This window comes from Neofelis nebulosa, chromosome 2, assembly GCF_028018385.1.
Source record: "Neofelis nebulosa isolate mNeoNeb1 chromosome 2, mNeoNeb1.pri, whole genome shotgun sequence".
Taxonomy (NCBI): domain Eukaryota; kingdom Metazoa; phylum Chordata; class Mammalia; order Carnivora; family Felidae; genus Neofelis; species Neofelis nebulosa.
In genome coordinates this window covers 207,169,240-207,193,745 of record NC_080783.1, presented here as the reverse complement: position 1 = coordinate 207,193,745, position 24,506 = coordinate 207,169,240, and the positions used below count along the sequence as shown (strand labels likewise).

The 24,506-nt window shown below is 41.2% G+C and overlaps 1 protein-coding gene across 11 annotated transcripts in view; it reads right to left on the bottom strand.

Moving 5' to 3' along the window:
- HP1BP3 (heterochromatin protein 1 binding protein 3) overlaps positions 1–16,969 on the bottom strand; it is a 38,805-nt gene extending 21,836 nt beyond the window's left edge. For 2 of the 11 annotated variants that reach the window (XM_058718801.1, XM_058718813.1), the window contains exons 1-7: positions 16,849–16,969; positions 10,789–10,984; positions 10,239–10,338; positions 7,093–7,246; positions 5,606–5,765; positions 2,470–2,613; positions 583–663 (exon numbers count right to left, since the gene is read on the bottom strand). In XM_058718801.1, coding sequence (XP_058574784.1) covers positions 583–663; positions 2,470–2,613; positions 5,606–5,765; positions 7,093–7,246; positions 10,239–10,338; positions 10,789–10,884 — 735 coding nt within the window. In that variant the 5' untranslated portion in view covers positions 10,885–10,984; positions 16,849–16,969. Of the gene's footprint in view, positions 1–582; positions 664–2,469; positions 2,614–5,605; positions 5,766–7,092; positions 7,247–10,238; positions 10,339–10,788; positions 10,985–13,645; positions 13,724–15,650; positions 15,785–16,282; positions 16,407–16,839 lie in introns of those variants that run through there. The other 9 variants (XM_058718802.1, XM_058718803.1, XM_058718806.1 and 6 more) reach the window with 9 other exon arrangements.
- Between the last annotated feature and the right edge of the window lie 7,537 nt (positions 16,970–24,506).

Sequence of the window (24,506 nt, the reverse complement as noted above, 5' to 3'; positions counted from 1 at the left end):
ATTTTTATATTAGTTATATTTAGTATTTCACTTTATTATAGAAAGTATTATACTTTCCACAAATGAAATTATGTGTCTTAAGGAGAAGTGTTAACATTTACCAAAAAAAAAAAAAAGAAAAAGAAAAAGGAAAAGGAAAAGGAAAAGAAAAAGAGGAGAAAGAGAAAGAAAAAGAAAAAAAAGAAAAAAAAGAAAAACAAAAAACGAAAAACTGGCTCTGGATATAGTTTTGGGGTCTAATATTGGGTAAAAGATGCACTCATATATGTCCCTTTTCATTTAACAGATTGGTTTCACTAACAGAAGTATAATTCATAGAGTTGCCAATAATTCAACATATGGCAGTTAAGTGCATGGGCTCGGCGGTGGGGGGGGTGGGGAGGGGTGGGGGGACGACTGCTTGGATTTACACTGTTTTCTACTCACCAGCTGGGCGATAATGAGCAAATTACTTACAACCTCTTCAGGCCTTAATAGTAAGGCTACACTTTGCATAGTGCCTGGCACACAGTGACCACTCAATAAATGTCATTTTAGGAGATGTAGTTTCAGAGTGTTCAAACTGTGGTTTAGACTTCTTACCTTTCTGTTTCTGGATTTCTGAGGTGTTTTTCTTGATTTTTGGACCACAATAAAACTCCCAGAAGCACCTTTTCCTTTTACCTATGGTAAATTAATTTTAGTTGCAATAACCAATATTTTTATTTTAAATTATCCTGGTATTAATATTTATAACTTTCTATGAGACTAAGCAAAGTACAGGGCATGATGATACAAGAACTAATGTAAAATGTTGTTCAACTCTTCAGAGAAAAAAGAACAATGGATGAATCAAAAGACTTAGGACTGAATCCCATTTATGGTACCATCTAGCCATTCAATATTAGACAACCCCATAAAGCCTCTGAGCTTTTGTTCCCTCGTCTACGAACCTGGGGAAGAATGCTATTGTGATACCAGGTTAACAGTATATTAGCTATCCACCCCGCATGAAAGAAGGTATAATCTCTTGGGGAAAATGAGAAAATCTCTATCTTGAAAGGAAGACTGCTCCCTGGCAAAAGTTTATGGACCGCTGATCTCAAACTATAGTGCTTCCCAGACCACCCATGAGCCATTATTACTGCACCTGTGACGGTTATCTAACTCACAGCCACTGCATATGATGGTATGTGTAAGTCTTACCACGTGTTTCCACAGTTTACAAAGCACTTTCACAAAACTTTAAAGCTGATTCACACTAACCAGAGTCCTCCACACCTTAGCTTTATTTATGCTACCCTGAACATAGCAATCAAGCTGAAATACTTTCAGCCTGTAAAGTGTTGTTTAAGCATCAAAATGAGGTTCAGCCTACGAGGCAAGAATAGGTCATAAACTATATTTCGTAAAGAAAAACACGAAGCCAGCTCATCAATTATGCTGACATACACTATGATTGAGGACAGATCTTTGGCTCTAATTACACTGGTTAGATAATACCTTTCAGTCAGAGACCATTATAAAGGCCATATAAACATCAGTTATACAACATTTTGAGAAAACTATAACGTAAGCTCCACGGCAGAAATCTGCTTTACTCACTGATGGGCCCCCAAGCACCTGGCACACAGGAACAATTTGTATTTGTGGAGTGAAGTACTTGTTCAAAGTTCCTAAGCAGAATTTAAATGCCTGAATGGCACAGAATTCTGTGTTCATCAGATTGTGCAGAAAGGTATGGAAGAAAGGCAACGGGACTCTCAGAATGCAGTGAACTAGGTCCTTTGAACTATTTTTGCCACTACCATGGCATTGTGGTAATTACTTCATCCCTCTGAACCTTTGAAGAAAATTTAGGTAAGATACACTCCATTCCAACTTAAAATTTTTAGGTTTCTAAGCAATGTTTAATGTACTAGGCAAAATAACATAGATTTATGCCTGAAATCAATACTGGTTTTAGTACTAGTCTCAATTTACTCAGGCTTCTCTAATGCTCCTAACAAGCTTCAATAATTTTAGACACTGTTAAGATGAACCTATTTACAAATTTATAATGGTAACAAGTCTTTAGTCATAAGGTAGGCTTTAAAACTAACAAATGCAAGACGAGAGCAATTCTTTTTTGCTGCTGCAATAAAAGAATTCCTTAACCCCACCTCTCATCTTCAGTACATGATCTCAAGCACAAGGGGCCCCCAAAGAAAATCCAATTAGAGGTACAAGCAGCACTAGAAAACAATTATGCTATCATATTGCTTCTGCTCTCCAGAACAGTTAACTTATCAAAGGTAACTGGCACCAGTGATTTGAAACCTAGTCTCATATAATAAAACTAGGCCATGCTTAAACATTTCATCACAATGTTAATTTATATTTTTACAAAAAAAAAAAAAAAAAAAAAAAAAGACAAAAAGCCTAAATGTTATTATGGACTTACAGCTATTACATGTTGAAATGATCTTATCCTCAACAATTGTTTAATACCTGTTTGATGACACCTCTATTTAATTCTCTTTTTAGTGCTTGTTTAAGGAGGTAGCCCCTTCTCTCCAGCTCCAGAGAAGGGTACTTATGGATAATGTATTTCCGAATAGCAACCACTGATGCACCACTCTTCTGGAAGCATGCCTAGAAAACAGATTTACCGAAACACGCATATTACTTCACACTAGCTGTTTTCATTAGACAGAGAATCTGACACATGTTTTCAAAATAAACTATTTTGGAGATGAACTTGATAATGAATGATAAAAATGGCACGGAAGAATGAGTAGTATTTCAGGTAACTTCAGTTCATCATGGCTGTGGAGAAATACAGAATTACAATATTTCTGCAACAATTTCACTTTAGTTCAAACCAGGCAAAGAGAAGACACAACATGTGAAGAATAACATTCTGTGTGTCAAGGAAGAAGCTCTTTCCATTTTAATTCTATTTTGTATTTAGAAGACAGATCTTTAGCATTAAAATGAAAAAAAAAAAAAAAAGAACATTTCTATTACTTGCAGGATTACAGATCTGGCTCATTTTATGGAATGAGCTTTAGCACACCAGGACCAATGTTTCTCTCTAGGCTTTATGCAAATGTCAGCAGAGAAGATAAACAAAGATAATCTGAATAAATGGCATAAAACTGGTTTTATAAATGGCAAAATCTTAAGGAGAGTTTTGGGTAACAATGAGGGCATTCAATTGCAATTTAAAATGTTCTCTTCCATTTCCATCCAATTTAACTATATTCTATTTGATTAATGCCCAAGGAAGACTCAAGTAGGTCATTAAGTCATGAAGGTGGCAAATTTTTTTCAAGTGCTTTACATTTTGAAGCATACATAAGCAGCATCTGTTATTTACCTAATGGGCTAGTTCGCCAATTCTGTGTTGTCTTTCTCTATAAACTGAATGGAGAACTTACTCATTCTCATTGGATAAAACACTTGGTTGAATTTTATTTTATATACTTTGACAATAAAGAAAAAAATTCACAGGCAGATGGAGCAGAAAAGACTACAGAACATAAAACAAGTTGGGTTAATATGGTTCACCTATTTCAAGTAAATGTTTCTGACCTATTAAAACCACTGATGTTTACTCCTGATCTTAAAATACAAAGAAAATCAAACGGAAAAGAACCCCCTAATGCTAAAACAATTCCATGCTCCACCAAATTGACAATGAGATGGAAGCAGACATCAGGACTCCTGTTTGATCCACAAAATGGTTCTGGTAGTCTGAAATCATGATTTGTTACCCTGCATGGAACACACACCCACCCACCCCTCATTTGTACAAATATGCACAATCAGATTCAAACTATTCTTTGGACCTAATTTATACTGTTCTAACTTTTTTGTTTCACTATTTAAAATTTTAGTCCTTCTCCAACCTCACTGTGACCCTGCTTCTCTAAACTTAGGCTGAGTGGTTATGAAGTGAAAACCTTGATGAAAAGCTATACAAAGAAATGAGATCTCACCATAGTCAAGCTATCTAGACCAAGAAAGTTTCAAGGAGTTGAGAGCACTCTTAAAAGAATACAGGGAGGAAAAAAAAAAAAAAAAAAGAATGCAGGGAGAGGTCTAAAGACAAACTCTTTTCCAGTTTATATGTCAGTGCTGTCTTCTCAAATTCTGAGAATGACCACTAGGCTGCCCCTTCCTATGTATACCATCCTTGATTAAATTGGTTTTTATCCCCCTTTCCCCAACTCTGACTCAGATCCTAGCAACAAGGTCCCTAAAATGAGGGTGTCTTTGGCTCCTATCTTAGCTTCTCTTATCATCTCATCATGTGAATTAACATGGCAAAAGTAACCAGAAAAACTTACACAAAAAAGGCAAGGTCAGATTAGAAGATAACCTTAAAAATCAAGGGGCCTGCGTGGCTCAGTAGGTTGAACGTTGATTTTGGCTCAGGTCATGGTCTCATGGTTTGTGGGATCAAGCCACAGGATGGGCCCTGCGCTGAGAATATGGAGACTGCTTGGGATTTTCTCTCTCCCACCCTCTCTGCTCTTCCCCCACTTGTGTGCGCACGTGGCAGAGAGGAAAGACAGAATCCCAAGCAGGGATGCGGGGCTCCAGCTCATAAACCGTGAGATCATGACTTGAGCCGAAGTCAAGAGTCAAGATGTTTAACTGCACCACCTAGGTGTCCTAAAATAAACAGACCCCCCCCCCCCAAAAAAAAGATGCCCTTAAAAATTAAAATTAAGAAACCTACATGAGGACCCTTAAGCTAACAGAAGTCAATGGATTATAGAAAAGTCATAAAGGAGGAGAATTTTTGGTGATGAAACAAAGTAGTAAGGTTTCTAAGAAGGTTTCTTATAGCTCAGGTAGGAAAGCTAACCACTACCAGTATTAGACACTCAAATTTGAAAAATGAACCTAAAGATAGTAAATCTTTTTTGGGGCGCCTGGGTGGCTCAGTCAGTTAAACATCCAACTTCGGCTCAGGTCATGATCTCATGGTTTGTGAGTCTGAGCCCCATGTCAGGTTCTGTGCTGATAGCTAGGAGCCTGGAGCTTGCTTAGGATTTGGTGTCTCCCTCTCTCTCTGGCCCTCCCCTGCTTGCACTCTCTCTGGCAAAAATAAATAAACGTTTAAAAAAAATTTTTTTTAAGATAGCGTATCTTTTTAAGATAAAATCCTCTATGCTATTCCGTTACTCTCAGTCACAATCCGACTTCATAAAGGCAAAGATGACCCTGTTTTATTCTCTGTTATATCCCTAGCAGGATTATCTGACACAGAGAAGTTTTAGTTAGTCCTTAAATGTTTGTTGAATAAATTAACAGGTTCAGCCTTCAAAGAAATACTATACTTAACCAATAAAATGAGTGTAAAAAAAAAAAAAAATCTAAAATTAAAAATACTTGCTATAGTAAATTTGAATTTAAAAAATTAACAGTGCTCACCAAATGTGATTTTCTTAAAAAATAAAAAAACAAAAACAAAAACAAAAAAACACATGAACTTCACAATGGCTTTCTTCTACTTCAGTATCTTTTAGGAAACAGCAAGATTTCTGATGTCTGGACAGGAATATGCCATTTTCAAATAACCAAAAGACAAACAGAATAAATCTAAGATGAACTGCTTGTAATAAAAACTTGCCTTAATGGCCTCAGTTAGGATTGCATCCATCTTGGGACGTGGGGAGGAAGCCATCGGTGTTTGTTTCTGGGCCCTGGCTAGCTGGCTGGCAGAAAGGGTAGCCCAGGAAGGTATTGTTTTTTTCACTTTCTTCTCCTTTTCTTTAGACTGATCTTTCTCACTTTAAAACAAAGAATTGTTATTATGCAAGGTAAACTCTCCAGAAAGAGGTATAAAGTCAGAAAGAAGAATAGACAAGAGAGGGATAAAAATTAATGTTTTAATTTACTTCCACACTAAAGTGATATATAAAATAAGCAAAGTTTTACAAAATAAAACCTTTTTTAAAAATTGGATACTGTAAATGAACCAAAAAGGTGTTTTCTCTTAGGTACAGGGGAGAGAAGTCATATAAATTAGCACTGGTATGAAGGACCAGCACATGAAAGAAATGAGAATTTTAAAATGTATTCTAATAACTACAACAGGTGTAATTTAGCACAGTGAAAAGAACTCAAGCTCTGAAGTCAGAAGACCTGGGTTTGAGTTTTTGCTCTAACATTTCCTAGCTATAAGACTTTGGCCAACTGACCTGAATCTCAGCTTCCTCAGCTATAAAATAGTAATATAAAACCTTTTATAAGGTTGTTGCAAGAATTATGAGATTATGTTCATAAAAACAATTTTGTGAGCCATAAAGCATTATACAAATGTATTCTGAATAATCATAACAGTACCCCATGCAACTAAAATATAGGGTAGCTGCTAAAAATTCCACAGAACTTAAACCTATAAAGCTGGGATAAAGGATTCCTTGAGGATTACACCTAGAAGGTATAGTTATTACTGAGTTACTCTTTTATTTTAAATGTAATTCCTAACTGTTCTGACCAATTACGAGAAGAATGCAACCAATTATCCTGCAAAACAAACAAACAAACAAAGAAACAAACAAAAAAACCCTCTTCAAATTAACAAAGAATTTCGACCACACTGTACAGATTATCAGTAGCAAATTTTGCTTTCAGATTCTCAAAGTCACCATCCAAATGTACACATTTTTAGGTGACTCTGGCAATGGCTGATACAGATTAATGTTTTCTAACATAAACATATAAAAACAACTCGCAAAGGTATAGGTAGGAATAAAATGGTCAAGTGTTTCCCAGGTCAGATTTTTGGAGTCATGTTTCATTTCTTATTGAAATTATGTCAATGATTAAAATATGAGACACTCCCACAATGAATCCTAAGTACACACAAAAAAAGTTTCAAAGGCAAAAGCAATGAATTTTGGGTTATTCAAACCATTGTTATAAGAGCTACAAGCTCTAATAGGCCATAGAACTATATAATAAACCTATTTCAAACAGTAATTCTAAAAAGTAAATCCAAGTAAGTAGCAAACATCTAGCATAAACCAATGATACAATCCTTTAAAACAATCTGATCTACAGTCCTTTTACACAGTCTTCAATTTTAAATAGCAAGAAGGCATAACTCCTTACTCCTTTTTGGTTTCCTCAGAAGACTTGTTCTCTTCCTTCTCTTCGTTCTCAGGTTCTCCCTTTGGCTGCTCTGTCTCACTAGATGTAGCAGGTGGAGTTTCATTCTCTTGTTCTTCTACAGTGGAGACAGATTCCTCTGAACTTATATCTGGTTCTAAAAAATCAGGTGTGCAGAATGGCATCAAATAGATAGATTAGAGCCTGAGTCAATAAAAGGGTAAAAGGCTATATTATTAAACAGAGAAGCCAAATGTTCCAATTGACAGACTTTAAAACGAATAAATGTCTATCAGTTGCAGTGTTCTTTCCTTCCTTATGTAGCTCTAACTGCCTGTTCCAAGGTTGTTTATCCAGACCACTATGTGAAAAAAGGAGATGGACCAGGGAATTACACAGAAAGAGAAACTCATTTTACCCTGAATCAAACCTCTTGCCTGTTCTCCTCTGCAATATTAATGAGATTCATAATTAAGACATTAGCTATTTCATAATTTAACAGATGAATCTTAGTAAGGGAATAAGTAATAGAAAGTTAACACCTATTTTCCAAGTGAAAAGACTGGGGCAAGAGCAGAAACGTGAGGGGGGAATACTGAGGTCTGCAGCGGCTTGTTTGTGTCTTTTCTCAGCAAGCCTCTTTGAGCAGTACTACAAAATACAGAGCCCCAGATATGATTAAATAGGGACTTCAAAGAAAGGACTCTCCAATGGCAACACATAGGCAAAAAAATAAAAGTATATGCTTGAAGAGTTTGGTCATTTAAATTATGTGAACAAATTATTATCATAATGATGAAAAATCCTAAAGAATAAAAAAATGCCGGGGCGCCTGGGTGGCTCAGTGGGTTAAGCATCTGACTTTGGCTCAGGTCATGATCTTGTAGTTCATGGGTTTGAGCCCTGTGCTGTCAGCACAGAGCCCCCTCAGGATCCTCTGTCTCCCTCTCTGTCCCTTTCCTGCTTGCATGTGCAAGCAATCTCTCTCTCTCTCTCTCTCTCTCAAAAATAAACATTTTTTTTAAAAAAGAACAAAACCATGCCACTTACTTCTTATAACCAAACTACATATATACAATTCTAAAGGAATTTCTAATTTTCAACAAATTAAAATTCTAAACCCTGAATTTCAGGACAGTCAACTGTCATTTGTTGATCTCATCCTGGATTATGCTCTTCAATGAGACATGCATAGAAGATTGAAAATCCTCCCATATGTTTAGCCAAAATTGAGGTTTTAGAGTCAAACATACCTGGATTCAAAAGTTCAGTCCTTATAATTTTCTAGCTTCATATCTTATGGCAAGTTCTTTGACATCTCCAAGCCTTAGTAATCTTACCTCACAGAGTTATCATGAGGATTCTATAAAATGCTTTAGGGAATACCTGTACTTGTACCATGTGGGTGATTCCCATCCTCCTTCAGCCTCTCCTGCTGCTGCTTCTAGAACTATTTTACAAAATATTAAAGCTAGAACTTCATTCTAACAATGGCATCAGGTAATTCAGATAATTTTTTAAATCACATTATGTGTCTCTTACTGCCCCTTGGCCCACTAATTTGATTTAATTGGCTTCATGGGTAAGGACTTTCTATTAGTCATTATGTTTATTTATACATGGTCTTATTCTAAAAAGGATGAAAAGAACCACTTACTGGGTTTTCCTCTAAGAGTAGAATTATAAATTCAATTTCATATTATTTTCTCCTCTCAAGAATAATTGCTTAATAGTTGATGGATTAATAAATGTATAGTCACTCAACAGGCACTGAGTATGTAGTATGTATAAGACACTGCTTCCAACTCATTAAACTATTGTGTCTGTCTCCAAAATGCAAGTATGTATTTTTATATACATTAATACCATAGTGGGAAAAGATAAAACACAGAACTCGTCAAGCGACTTACTGATCCCTTCTGAATTCTTGGCTGACTTTTCCAATACCTGAACTCTCTGGCTTGTATTCTGAAAACTGAGGTCATTAATGATTTAGTGGCTTTACCTGTTAATCAAATGTGGTTTAAGGCAGGCCATCAAGTGGCTTAACTCAGTGCTGCACAAAATAACCAAACTTCAACTCACCAGCACCTCTCATTTTTTAATTTTATTTGGGAGAAAAGAGAGAGAATGTGTGAGCAGGGGAAGAGCGGCAGAGGGAGAGAGAGAATCTTAAGCAGGCTCCATGCTCCGCACAGAGGCCAATTCAGGGCTTGATCCCATGATCCTGGAATCATGACCTGGGCCTAAAACAAGAGTTGGAGCTCAACCAAGTGAACCACCCAGGCGCCTCCCTCTCATTTTTTTCAATATGCTGATTCCCATGTCTCCTAAATAAGCAATTATACCCAAATTGCTTACAGTATTCATCTGAGTATTTTGAGACAAAATCCAGGTTCCACTGGAAAAAAGTATATTCCTGCCGCACCAAGGGATAAAGGCAACAAGAGTGCCTTATTCCTAACCTGTGCTGGTAAACGGATATTTAGTTCTAATAGCCACGACAGGATGGGGCTCATCCCTGGCAAACCTGAGATAAAAAGCAAGGGAGAAAAAGAGAAAAGGAAAAGAAAGAAAAAAGTCACAAGAAGAAAATGAAAAACAAGGAAAAGGAAAGAGGTGATTAAAGATGCCATAAAGGAGCACGATTACCCAGGCTGATGGTTTTACATTTCTCTTGACTCATTATGTTTCTACCTATGTCTAGCCAATCTTCTCTCCACCAATACCAAATATAAAGCAATGCTCTGATTGCCCCTTTGCTCCCTTAAGGCCTTGTGATAATTTCTGAGGGATCTTGTACTGCCCGTCTGGAAGTCCCAAGTCCCCCATTCGTCCACAGCCTTCATCCCCAAGACACCGTATGCCCAGAAGCTACTCTTCAACTGTTCCTGTTCTCGCCAACCATTTTCTGTTTTTCATTCCAAGAACATGAAGTTTACACCTTCTAAAAATCTTTAGAGACAAGATGAAATTTTTCCCTTGCTCACTTTGGTCTGGAAATGACGTATCAATAGGTACAACTTCTCTCTTTCAGTGTTTCCCCAAAACAGCCATGAAAAAACAATTAAGTTCAAAGGAATTCACAGGATACTCTGAATTGGAGTAGAAACTTCTGCCATTTCAAGTTGTCTCCTGCTTTACTTTACCTGGCTTTTCTTCCTCCCCTTCAGCAAGCTTGCTTTTGGGAGGAGTTTCTCGTGTAGAATTCACAGTTCGACGAATCGGCATGGTGCTATCTTCCACCTTCTGAGAAAAGAGACAGCCATAATCACACATGCATGAGAAAGATTTTCTTTTTCTCTTTTTCTCAAGAACCTAACTGGGTGTCAGAAGATGTAGGAGAATTCTTCAAGTCGACTCCAGGATCTGATGCAAATTACTTTTAACAAGTTTTTTTGAAGTGAACCATGGTGTTTAAGAAGTACTTTTCAAAGTATTTTATTTTAGCTAGAATTTCAAATGAAAACTGGTAATATACTTGATTTGGAATAAATTTAAAAGGTTGGAGGTTTTCTGAGGAATTTGAGGGGAAAGGGAAGATGAAAAGAATTTTTTATCTCTTTGATTTTTTCAGATTCACAACCCAGACTCCCCAAAGGAAAGGAAAGGAAAGGAACATGTACCAAGAAAGACCCAGCAGGCTCTGAAGTCAGGGACTGATCCAAGAGTGAGCTTCAAGAATGTGTCAGCCCCTACCTCACCTAACTTGTCCGCGTGGATCAGCTGAGCTCCTACTATAAGTGGGAGTGCCTTAGGATGGACGAGTTCACCTTGAGACGTATCAGTCGCCATTTAAAATAATTTCTAGGCCCGAGTACAGGTTACACTCTGAAGCCTCTGCTGTTAACCACAAGGATTTTTCCTAATGGTTTCAGTGTGGTGAAGAGTCAACCTAAAGCACAGAAAAGACCTGGTGTGAAGATTAACAGAAACAAAACTAAACTAAATGTCTAAATTTAATACACATCCAAAGGGGAAAAATTAACTATAAAACTTATAGTTAACTGACAGATGACTCGGTCAGTTGTCATTAAGAAAGATAAAATCACTATCAAAATATACACCAGATTAAAGCAGCCACTAAGACAAACGCACAAGCCACAGCAGCTGTTGCACCTTCCACATGAACAAAGGCAACAAGGACAAGAAAGCTCATAAGGAACCTAATCCCATTCCCCTCCTGCTACCATTAGGAACTTAGAAAGGACAGAACAAGGAGACTAAGAAATAGTTTAGTCAAATGTTTCCTCAAAGATAAATGACTAAAGAGAGAAGGGTTTTGTTGTTATTGTTCTCAAAAGGATCAGGAAAATTAACTGTAACTTTAACTTCATCTCCTTTAGATAAAAGTAATACAAGGGCAAAAATACTCCTGAAGAACGTGATACGCTAAGAGCCTCCAGATCCAGACAGGCAAATTCAGACCATCACCTAGGAGAACAGAAGTATGCTTCCAAGACCTTATTTGTTATTTTTAAAGTAATCAAAACTAGCACAGAAGAAAGAACATAATTAAATATTCAAAGATAAAACCCATGTAGTCACTCAAATTTGCCTGGTCATTAATACTCTGTCAACAAAACAAAACAAAACAAAACAAAACAAAACTCTCATCTGGGACTCAGTGACATTCTATAACAAAAATCTCTCCAAAATATAAGAAAATGATCATTTAGGTGCTTAGACCTTTAGGCTAACGAACATTAACAAAGAATTAGAGAACAGTAGATCAGTCATTCAACCCCTACTGGAAGCTCTAACCCTGTCTAGGAATTTAAGTTTTCAATTTGTCAGGTAATAGTCCCAAGCTACAATAACTGGGATAAATTAAAACAAACAAACAAACAAACAAAAAACCCCAAACATAAAGAATGCTTTCACATCTACAGGGAAAATCTTTTTATGGGAACACCAAGAGCAATGCCAGACTTGTGAACGGTCAATCAGCTGCAAACAAATGCAGTTGAAAGAATTCAAGACACACTGAAACTTACTATCAAGAGTCAATTAGCAATATCCATGAATATTTTTAAAATTATCAACTGTTATAAAAACTGCTTAAAATGCTCATATGGCAATTCACTTTGAAGAACTATAAAATACAGAAATAAAAAACTGTTTTCTCATCTGGGAAAAGAGGGCCACACTGGCCTTCAGGACACTCATTAGAAACCCCAAAGTCTTGTGAAGCCTAAATGTCTATCTTGGAATAATCTGAATACATACACCTGCTCATTCATGCAACTAGCACTTACATGGTAATATATTTTCCTTGACAATAAAAAAACCTAAGCAAATCTGCTGCTGTCTTTACATGTGAACCCTACACAGAAGGAAACTATCATGATCAAGTTATCCTTGGTAAAGTGATATTGCTAATGAATTCATCTTTCTTAACCCACGATAATACTAGGTAGGGTGAAAATGCTACTGTCAAGTCAATAAAACCTTCAGGAATCTCTGCTCATAGGGTATCTTGAAAACAATTTTTTCCCTGTAAACACAATTACTGAAAAAAGTGTCAAAGCCTTTCCAGTCAACTATATTCACGAATTACTCAAAATTAAAACAAATGGGTGAAAAGGGGAGGAGGCGCACAAAGGAAGCTGTCACTAATGCCAAGGTGATGAAACTAAAATTGGGGCAACAAGCGCATGGTCCATAAAGACACTGGACACCACTAACCTGAGGACAAGATGAGTTTAAATTAGGCCAGATAAGACGTATGCCCAGGTTGGAATTTAAGAAAATAAATAAATAAGTTGGTTTGCCAATGTTCCTGGCTGCATCCACCAAAAATATAAACCCTGACACCCTCCTGCTTAAAACCTCCCTATCACCACCCCCATTATTTTACTAGTCCCCCCTCCCACTCTATCACTCTACTCTCGACTCCAAATACAAAGACTTCTTTTGGCCCTGGCACTGTGCTCTGCTCATCCCTCCCTGCCTCAGTGTTTGCACCTGCTGTTCTCTTAAACTAGAACACTTTTTTCTTAGACACCCCAATCACCTTACTGCTCACTGTCACCCCCTCAGAAAGACCTCCCTCCCAACCGTCTCATGCTTCAGGTTTCTTCAGCACTTAACACCAACTGAAAGTCAAAATACGTATTTACTTGTTTATCATGCATCTCTTCCAAATGCAATGTAAGCACTATAAGGGCTAGGACTTTAATTCACCAATGTAGTCCCAGCACCCAGAACAGTGTCCAAAACATGTGTTGGGTAAGTATTGGGGAAGAAAGTTAAATGAACAATACTGTGTGATTAAGTACCTATTACTGTATTCAGTGCATGTGAAGAACACTTCAAAAATAAACCCAGTTACTTGGGATACATATTAAGAAGTCTGTCTTGGGGCACCTGGGTGGTTCAGTTGGTTAGGCATCCGCTTTTGGCTCCAGTCACGATCTCACAATTCGTGGGTTCGAGCTCTGCATCAGGCTCTGTGCTGACAGCTCAGAGCCCAGAGCCTGCTTCAGATTGTGTGTGTCTCTCTCTCAAAAATAAACAAACATTAAACAAACAAACAAGTCTGTCTGAGGGGCACCTGATCGGCTCAGTCTGGAGAACATGCAACTCTTGATCTTGGGGTCCTCAGTTCGAGCTCCACGTTGGGTGTAGTTTACTTTAAAAAAAAAAAAGTCTGCCTTAGCTCTGAATTTCCTCGGTAAAAGATCATGGAACTTAAAGCTTCAGCCTCTAATACTTTAATAGGCTGGCTAATGAATTACTTAATATGTTCAATGTTCATTACACAGCTAACAAAACTACATGGATGGTTCATTCACACTACCTCACCATCACCATGTACCTAATAACTTTCTGAACCAGACTTTTAGGCTGCCATGCTTATTCTCCAACAGAGATATTAGCTAGGTGGTTCACCGCTGGATGCTTGGTGCCTAAGAACACACCAGGCATAGAATAGGTGCTCGATAAATATCTGTTAAATCAAAGGATGAACAGACGAAAAAGTTTCCCACCTAGGTTATGGGTGTCAAAAACAAATAATCTGATTTTACTTGTGATTTATGTGGTCTGTCTGTGGTCTTCAATTTAGGTTTTATTTTTTTAAATGTTGGATTGACTATAAAAAGAACTACTTTTGTAAAAGGAAATTCTAAACTTTTTTTTAATTTAACGCAAGCAATAAAGGTGATAAAATCCAGAATTTCAGAGTTTTTATTTATTTTCTTTACATTAAGACAAGCCAAGGGGTGCCTGGGTGGTTCAGTCGGTGGAGCTCAGGTCAAGACCTCAGGGTTTATTCACGGGTTGGAATCCTGCATGGGGCTCCCAGCTTTGGGAGCATAGCTTTGGGTCTTCTGTGCCCCTCCCCCACTTGTGCAAGCACTTCCCTCTCAAAAAAAAATTGAAAAAAAAGAGAAAGCAATAGAAAAATAAGTAGGAACTTATTGTATCTCAGTTTATCGACATCCTTGAAAATATGCTTTTTGGGGCGCCTGGGTGGCGCAGTCGGTTAAGCGTCCGACTTCAGCCAGGTCACGATCTCGCGGTCCGTGAGTTCGAGCCCCGCGTCAGGCTCTGGGCTGATGGCTCGGAGCCTGGAGCCTGTTTCCGATTCTGTGTCTCCCTCTCTCTCTGCCCCTCCCCCGTTCATGCTCTGTCTCTCTCTGTCCCAAAAATAAAGTAAAAAAAAAAAAAAAAAAGAAAATATGCTTTTTGGAGTACCTGGGTGGCTCAGTTAGTTACGCGTCCTACTCTGGATTTCAGCTGAAATGGGGAGCCTGCTTGGGAATTTTCTCTCTCTGCCTCTATCCGCCCCCAGCCCTCCGCTGAAGATTGTGTGTGCGCTCTCTCAAAATAATAATCTTAAAATGAAAATATGCATTTTAGGGAAAGTAGTATTATTTCATGTTTTACCAAAAAATGTGTGCAATATATTATGTTATAAAATCACTAGCTTTGCACAGAATATATTAAACTGTTCCCAGTCTAAAGTCTTTAACTGTCCTCAGACTACAGTAATGTCACAAGAAGCATGCTGGTAATTAACTGACAACTTTTTTTGTCCCCACTTTCACATTTCAATAAATCTGTTATGTACCTAACAAATCTGTCTTGGGAACAGAAGCTATGGCCACTACAGGACCCACCTTGAAAGATAATCACAACCTAAACGGCTTAACACTTAAGATTTTCATCTATGAACAGTTTAGGATACTTCCTCCAACTTTCTGCCCTCAATCGTCCAAGTAAGCTTAAAAACGAAGCCAAATCAAAAATAATAAAAAACCTTTAAAATGTTACTCCTACGTTGAAACACGTTAAACTTTTTAGAGGAGCAATAAAAACTTGAAAGAGCTCACAGTGGCTTTATGCCCATGCCAAATTAAACAAAATTAAAAGCATCTTCCAAAGTAAAACCAGTCACGTCTAATTTCACTCTTAAGACACGACAGCTTGTCCATCAAGTCCCAAGCGAATTCCTAGAGATACTTCTAATTGTATTCTCACTTTTCAATGTAATGTAAAGTCAGGAACAATAATAAACAACGTAAATTGTACGCTGAAGGGGCAGTTAAGTTCACCTTGTCCAGTCCTCTGTGCAGGAGAGAATACTCCCCCCAAAGGGTTAAGTGACTCGTCCTCGGTCACAGACAGTGGCAAGTCGGTATCAAAATTCCGATCTGAGGCTCTCACTTCAGCACTCCTGCCTCCACCTCTGGACAAACGCTCATATTCACGAGTTTGACTTTATTAACGAAAACCACACCGTCTAAGGTGCGGCGAGTAACAAGCTCTGGGAATGCCAGACGGGAAAACGAAAGCTCAGGCCCGCGTCGCAGCAGCAGCAGCAGCAGCAGCGGCAGCGGCAGCGGCAGCGGCAGCAGCAGCAGGGAAACGCCCGCCCAGACCGCCGAGAGGAACACGGAGAACAGCGCAGCCGAGACAAAGAGGCAGGGAGCGGCCGGTGCGGGGCCCGAGCAGAGGCGGGGGGAGCGAGGGACCAAGATGAAGGCAGCGCGGCAGAGGACGAGAGGGCTCGGCGGCGGCGGACACCGAGGAGCTGCGGCGCGGGCTACGCGCGGCCGGCGGCTAGAAACGCGGGGCTCGCGCTCGAAGATGCACGCGGCCGAGGCCAACGCCACGCCAGGGGCAGGGGCCACCCCCGCGACGCTAAAATCCGCGGACCGCGAGCACCAGCGCTCCGCGCACTCACCACTGGGAGCTCCGTAATGGCGGCGGCGGGGGCGGAGAAGCCGGGGGGCGGGCCCGCCGCAGCCAGTCACCGCCGCCGGCATCTTTCGAACCCGCTCCGAAAACCGCTGAGGGAATGGGGGGGGAGGGGGAGACGGGAAGGCGGGGACGACGGCGAGGTCCGCCACGGGCCTCGGGAGCATGCGCAAGGCCTCAGCCAATCGGAGCGCAGCGGGAGGACGCTGGCGCAGGCGCGCTGGGACGCAGGGCCCTGGACCTGGGAAGAGCTACCCCTCCTCCCCCCTAGTCCAAACAAAACAAGGGCGGGAGCGCGCGCGCCAGTGGGCCCCGGAGGAGGCGTCAACGAGAGGGGCAGGGGGCTAGGTCGCAGGAGAGAGGGGAGAGGGCAGGGAGGGCGGAGCGGCCGGGAGAGGCAGACAAAAAGCGCCACCTCCGGGGACCCGAGCGCCCCGCCCCCTCCACTCTGGGAGCGGCGTCGGCGCCCCGGGCGAGCGGCCTCGACCACTCGCCTTCGGGGTCCATCGAGCCCGCGTCCACTCCCCGCCCGCCTGTTCCGACCTGCGTTACCTCTGCGCTCCCCCCTTCCTGGCGCCTGCGTTCAGCACGGCCTCTCGGCGCCGCTCCCGCTGCCGCTCCTCGTCTCCGCCGCCGCTGTCCTCCAGGCCCAGCCGCCGAGCTCTGCCGCCCCGCCCCCCTGCCCGCGGCCCCGCGCGCGCGCGCGCACGCGCACTCCCGCGCCGGCCCCGCCCCCGCGCGCGCCCGCGCCCCCAGCCCACGGGAGCCGAGGGAGTGCGCGCGGCGTGCCTCCCTGGCCGGGCGCGCGAGAACGCGAGAGGGCGCTCCGGGACGGGAGGACGCCGGGGAGGGTGCTGTGTGTCCGCCCACGCTTCCGCCGGGCACTGCCTGGTGGCCCCCGTTAGCTTGGGTTCGCTTTCGTTTTCCTCGGAAGAGCACTCTTTTCACTGCCTGCCCTTTCGCTACTCTCTGGTTCGGTCCCTGGTCTTTAGCGGGTCTCCTCCTTGGAGATCCGTCTACCTTTAGTCGGGTTGGCTTCTCCCGCTGTCACTTTAGCCACAGCGCGAGAACTACCCTTCTCTGAAGACCGTGGACAGAAGTGGACAACCGGATAGCGGAAAATCCGGTACCTCACATTCGTTCCTATTAAGTATGCAGACATTACAGGGCTGAGTAGTGACTCAGGAAAAGAACTGGAAAAGTTGCTTTTCTAATCTGCGAATCGGTCTTCCTTGGCCTCTACATACATAGGAAAGAAGAGTTCTCCAAAAGTAAACCCTGGGATCGGAAAAGAGGGAATTCCCTTGAATTGTCATATTGCTTGGGTATCAGCGTACTTAGGCAATGTACATACTGTTGAAAATGTAACTTTTCAAAGTCGATGTATTTAAAGGCGGTGTTTTGTGGTGGGGTAGAGGTGGGGCGGGTAACGAATGTAGGGAAATAATAAACACTAAAATTACCCCGAGGCTCACAGCAATGTGGCCAATACTCAAATGCTAATCATTCTAAAAATTTATTATGAAACCATTTAAGTACGCTAGCCCAGTGCTCAGGCTGTGTAATCAGCATTTTAACTATCTACCAGCTTTCCCAGTGGTAGCCATCCACTCACTCCATCCGTTGCAAAATGAGCTGGATCAAATTGAACAGCCACCATCATAGACTCCTTACTAATGGTATTACCAGTGTTCTGTTGTTGCATTCAACCTGTTCACAAGGGGTTTCAGTTGTGCCATCCCTTTGTCCTGCTCAATTCCTCTGTTCTTATCAACATTCCTATCCTTTGTCTCCCCCTTTAAAGACGCTATTCTATTTCTATGTGTTCATAAAACATCTTACCTTTGTTCTTTTCCCTTAAACTGTCTTTAGCCCTATCTCATGCGAGAAGCTGACCCAATTAAGAGCAAACTAGGTACTAGGTTTCTCCTCCTCCACAGATTTTTGCTTAAAACACCCCCCCCACCCCCCCAACACACTCCTTATTCTGTTGTTTACAACATGTATGTCCAAGGAGGGAAAACCTCAAAAGTCTTCCTCAAGGGTGACACACAAACCATGCACTAGGGCTACCTCTTGCTGAAGTCTGAAGTTTTAAGTTTTCGACTTACAAAGGGACTTTAAATTGTTTACTGTACATGTATATCAGTTTAGGCATTTTACATCTGCTAAAGGTAACATCTGGCTAGTTTGGGTTTTTATACTTAGCTGCATCTGAGTTAAGACTCGATGGGGGTATGGTTTTATAGCTTATCTCACTTGCCTTCCTTTTAACGTTTATTTATTTTTGAGACAGAGAGAGACAGAGCATGAACAGGGGAGGGGCAGAGAGAGAGGGAGACACAGAATCTGAAACAGGCTCCAGGCTCTGAGCTGTCAGCACAGAGCCCGACGCGGGGCTTGAACTCATGGACCGGGAGATCATGACCTGAGCCGAAGCCGGATGCCTAACTGACTGAGCCACCCAGGCGCCCCTCACTTGGCTTTCTTTGAGCTATACTAGTAAAAACAGTATTCAGGGTGGTGTTTTTTGTTTTTTGTGTTTTTTTTAAGATTTATTTTTGAGAGAGCATGAGCAAGTGTGAGCAGGGGAGGGGCAGAGAGAGAGGGAGACGGAGGATCTGAACCTGGCCCCGCACTGACAGCAGCGAGCCTGATACGGGGCTTAAACTCATGAACCATGAGCTCATGACCTGAACCTAAGTCAGAAGCTCAACCAACTGAGCCACCCAAGTGCCCCGCAGTTGTGTTTGTTAAGCAGAGTTATGTGATGAATTTTTTACTATTTACTTAAGCTGTTAAGGCTGTTTGGCTTGCACTAGAAGAAACACACACCTTAGGGAGTTTAGGGGCAGGTCAGCTCCTACAGGGTGTATGGAGGTTACTGTCAGAACATTGGAACCCTCCCCTCCCCCCGCCCCCCCCCCCCCCCCACCGGACTCACAGTCATCTCTTGCACCGAAGTTCCACCATTCAGAGATTCATTCCTTTGGCTAAAGCTTCACTCTCTTCTCTAGCACTTGTAAAGGGCTAATACCAAGGAGAGCTAACATACAAGCCTCAAACTGATAGAGAACTCACTGTTTTTCATCTCTAAACTTGAAAATCTAAAGCTTTCCCTTCCACAGTCAGGGATCAGAAGAGTAAGAACTCTGAGAGCTTGATTAGAAGAGGAATTTCTAGCAGAGAGAAGTAATAAATGTGCTGCAGTCTGTGATGACTTAACAATTATGCCCAGGGACACCTAGGTTACAGGAATGACTTGAGAATCTCAGAAACATAGGGTTTTATGAACTAGAAAAGCAAGTGCTACATCCCCACAATGCAACTGTATCATCTCTAGTTTCCAACAAAACATCCACTTTTTCAGAAGCCAATTCCCTTTGAAACTTCAGCATACAAGATTTGCAGACAGTCTGTGGTCAGTGCAATAGATAGTTTTTTTGCTGTCCCTCAAATTTTAAGCTAAGTGATACTTAAGTCTGTTAGGCTAAAATGTCTTGTTTTATATAAAAAAGCAAAATGTGCGGCTCTGGAGATTTGGGCATAAGGGGAGAGGAAGTTGAAGCAATTGCAGATGTCAGGAGTGGCCCAGGACAGAGCTAGGATATTACAGTCATGGGAGTGAACATTGAAAGTTCCATCTACCTATTTTACTCATATTCCAACTTGTGTTAATAAGGAATAATTCTTTATTGCCTGGTGGGGAGAGGTTTCTGTTCCCAGCAAGGCTGATCTCTGTTCTTCCCACAAATCAAGGCTGAGGAACTACAATTTCTTGCAAAAGTAACCAAAAGCTAGGCTAGTGCTTGGATCCCTTAACAATGTATGGTCCAGGCAGGTTTGGGAGTCACTTGACTTTTCTGGTTTCCAGCCAGAAAGACTTTCTGGAAATGGCTCTCAATTTAGTTGCAGCTTGGAAAGAGATGTCAAGAGAATTAACAATTTGCACTATTAGGCAAAAAATGGAGGTTGATGAAAAGATTTCCTGTAATTCTTCCAACTCCCTCACCATGGTTTTCTTATTGTTTGTGGTTACCTGAGCCCATGACCCTGGTTTAGAGATAAACAATCACCCTGGATCCTCCTCTGCGAATGTTGCACTTTCCTCTCCTCACTGGTGGCAGTAATTTTATTCAGCCCAGTAGTCATTGAACTGTAAAGTTTTTTTCTAAACTCAGAGAAATTCTGAATTTAAAACATGTCTGGTGCCAATGGTTTTGGATAAAAGATCATGAACCAGTTATAAATAAACCAAATAGGTTTAGAAAATAACATTTACCCTCACATGTTCTAGTTATTATTTTTTTAAATGCTGGTCGCCGGGGCGCCTGGGTGGCGCAGTCGGTTAAGCGTCCGACTTCAGCCAGGTCACGATCTCGCGGTCCGTGAGTTCGAGCCCCGCGTCGGGCTCTGGGCTGATGGCTCGGAGCCTGGAGCCTGTTTCCGATTCTGTGTCTCCCTCTCTCTCTGCCCCTCCCCCCGTTCATGCTCTGTCTCTCTCTGTCCCAAAAATAAATAAAAAACGTTGAAAAAAAAAAAAAATAAATGCTGGTCGCCAACCATTGATTTCATCATTAAGTTTGAGAAATGCTAGATGTCATTTGCCCTTTGTTCAACTGGAGTCAACATTTCTAGCTACTTGAGGGGGTCTGAAAACTGTGTTGAGTTTACTATTTTGAGGATAAGGCTTTTAAACAAGTTATCCTTTAGTTTGAAGTATCTGACATATTGGATGGAGTTACAATTCTGTCCTTAAAGCAACAAAGACATATGGGTATGTTTTTACAGGAATCCTTCAGTGGGGAATAGAATCTAGAAGCAGGGTAAGGAAGGTACTTAGTCCTACCATCTCTAAGGAAAACAAGATTTACTTTCAAGTTTGTTTTCATGTCAGGTTCTGGAAATTGTTATGTGTTGAACTGTCTTCTCATCTTTTAAAAACCAGAGGTAATACAACTGCATTTAAGACGGACTAAAGACACTCCATTTGCCAGACTTCCTACAAAACAAAACATATCCAATTTTGTTTTGACTGTATAATCTGAAGTCAAGGGTACTATGCTTCTCCCTCCACTCCTTTGTGGCTTTAACTTACTTGGAGTTAAGGTGCCTGCAAGGCAACCAGGCCTGTGATGGTAGCCAGAGATAGTTAAGGGTCAGATCAGTGACACCAGTGGTGACCAACTGTACTGGTTCACCTAATAATAGGGGGTGGTTGAGGGTTAGTGGAAGGCAGGATTTTCAGGTTCTTTTATTTATTCATTTATTTTTGCAGGCTCCACGCTCAGTGGGGAGCCCAGTGTGGGGCTCGACCCCATGATCCTGGGACCATGACCTGAGCCCAAATCAAGAGTCGGATGCTCAATTGACTGAGCCATCCAGGCACCCCAGAATTTTCAGTTTTTAAGCCAGGAAAGTTCCAGCGAAACTTTGTTACCATAAGATATCTTTTCTTTGTGATTATGGGGTAGTTTGAGAAAGTTTCTTTTTTTGTTGTTTTTTAATAAGCTCTATGCCCAACATGGGGCTTGATCGAACTCAAGAGTCACATGCTCTACCAACTGAGCCAGCCAGGTGACCCTGAGAACGTTTCTTTAAATGGGAAGATTTTTTTTTTCCCCAGTAAAACCCAGTAATTGAAAGGAAAACATGAATCAAAAACAGAATTTTTTAAATTTCAGAATTAAGTTGGATCCATTTGTTTAAAAAAAAAAAAGAAGTTCCAAAAAGATGGCAATAGAAAGGATCCTTCCCTTTTATAAAACACAGTGCAACTGCATGGCAATAAGGGAATGGGATCTTCTTAAAAAAAGGGGGAAAACAAAAAATATTAGCTTTAAGTATTCTTTTTTTTTTTTTTTTAACTTTTTAAAATTAATTAATTTAGGGGCGCCTGGGTGGAGCAGTCGGTTAAGCGTCCGACTTCAGCCAGGTCACGATCTCGCGGTCTGTGAGTTCGAGCCCCGCGTCAGGCTCTGGGCTGATGGCTCGGAGCCTGGAGCCTGTTTCAGATTCTGTGTCTCCCTCTCTCTCTGCCCCTCCCCCGTTCATGCTCAGTCTCTCTCTGTCCCAAAAAAAAAAAAAAAAAAAAAAAAAAAAGTTGAAAAAAAAAATTAATTTACTTATTTTTGAGACAGAGAGAAACAGAGCATGAACGGGGGAGGGTCAGAGAGAGGGAGACACAGAATCCGAAACAGGCTCCAGGCTCTGAGCTGTCAGAACACAGCCCGACGCGGGGCTCGAACCCACAAACCATGAGATCATGACCTGAGCTGAAGTCGGACGCTCAACCGACTGAGCCACCCGGGCGCCCCAAGTACTCTTAAAGTACTTGCAGCAAGTCTGTAAAAGTTTCAACCCAAAGTTTGGAAAGAGTACCATAGTTCTTGAGAACCATACGTATCAAGACTCAAGGTTTAAGTTCAACTTTTGAGACTCCTATTCTGATTTATCAGTGATGCCCCTGCTCTTTCCAACAGATAAAACATTTTGACCCAAAAGGCCCTACATGATGATATTCAAACTTAACATAACTTTGCGTTTCTGCTTACATTCTACTTGGTTGAGTCTATGATACTTAAGAAAAAACTGAATACATATCTAATCAATGGGCAAGCCTGTTTGGTATAGTTGTGTCTGTATCCAAAGTAGGTAGCATCTCCTACATTAGGAACATGGCCAGAATTGGATGTGGCAGGGTATGCACTTTTTTTTTTTTTTAACGTTTCATTTATTTTTGAGACGGGGAGAGACAGAGCATGAACAGGGAAGGGTCAGAGAGAGGGAGACACAGAATCTGAAACAGGCTCCAGGCTCTGAGCTGTCAGCACAGAGCCCGACGCGGGGCTCGAACTCACCGACCGTGAGATCATGACCTGAGCCGCGGCCGCTTAACCGACTGAGCCACCCAGGCGCCCCAGGGTATGCACTTTTAAGTACCCGGTATTTTTAGGAGTTTATTGTGGTTGGGTAGCAGAAACTAGTCAAGTTTTCCTTTCATTCTAGGTAGGGCAATGTATAACTTGCAAAGGACACTAACCATTAGTCCTTGTTACAATGCCTTATAAAATCCCAGGAAAAGAAGCTTTTACTCCTCAGGTTTGTTAGCAGAGGATGGATAAGCCTCTGCTTATCCTCTTATGAGACTTCATAGTGTATGCTAAGGAAAACAAAACAATGAAAAAAATCTGAACTGTACAAAGAGTATTGAAAGAAACGCGGATAGATGAACCACAATCTCCTATGGTTCTGAAGATAGTACAGTTTAATTATATGAGGGTGAATACCACTAAAGTTATAGAATGTGGTAGAAAACAGGCAGACATGCCATAGGCATTCCATGCAGAATGCTGGAATTCTGATTTATCTTTTTGTTAATCCTCTCAACAACCCTATGAGGTGGATAGTGTGATCCTTATTTTACAAATGAATAAAGTTTAAACAACTCAGGCAGAGTTGTATTAAAACCCCTATTCTTTCAATTCCAATGCTCCAGAGCACATCCACTATACCATCTTTCCCCAGTGTGGAGTAAAGCCTTCTGGTGAAGAGCAAGCATATTTTTTGGAAGTAACTGCCTCCCAGAAAACCAAGTGCAAAACCTCAGTCCTGACTTGCTAGGTACCTGACTTCCGTGACACTTAGTTCCCTACCTGTTGAAAGGAAGCTGTACCGCCTCATATATGTCATAAGGCTGGTGAAGGGATTGAATTAGAGGATACTCTGTAATGCGTAACGAATTACAGCTTTCCAAGTGTTGTAGCATGTATTAGCTCATTGATACTGTGATGTAAGAAGGGCTAATTGTTTTTGTATTTCAAATGAACAAATAAAAGTCTAAATGTTTTAAGAAGTGCTTGTTTTTAGTTAGCTTTTGGTGAAGAGCTTTCTAAACTGACAGGGATGTGAAGTACCCCTAGGCAGTGGTTCTCAAACTTCAGTGTGCCTAAGAATCAGCTGAAGAGTTAGTTTCTTGGGCTCTTTCCACTTAATCAGTTCTGATTTAGTAGGGTGGAGTCCATGAATCTGCAGTTGTTTTCTTAAGCTTATTTATTTAAGCAATCTCAACACCCAGCATGGGGCTCCAACTCACAACCCGGAGATCAAGAGTCCCATAAGCCTCTGAGCCAACCAGGCACCTCTGAATCTTCATTAAAAAAAAAAAAAAAAGTTTACTTTTTTTTTTGAGAGAGCATGAGCAGAGGAGG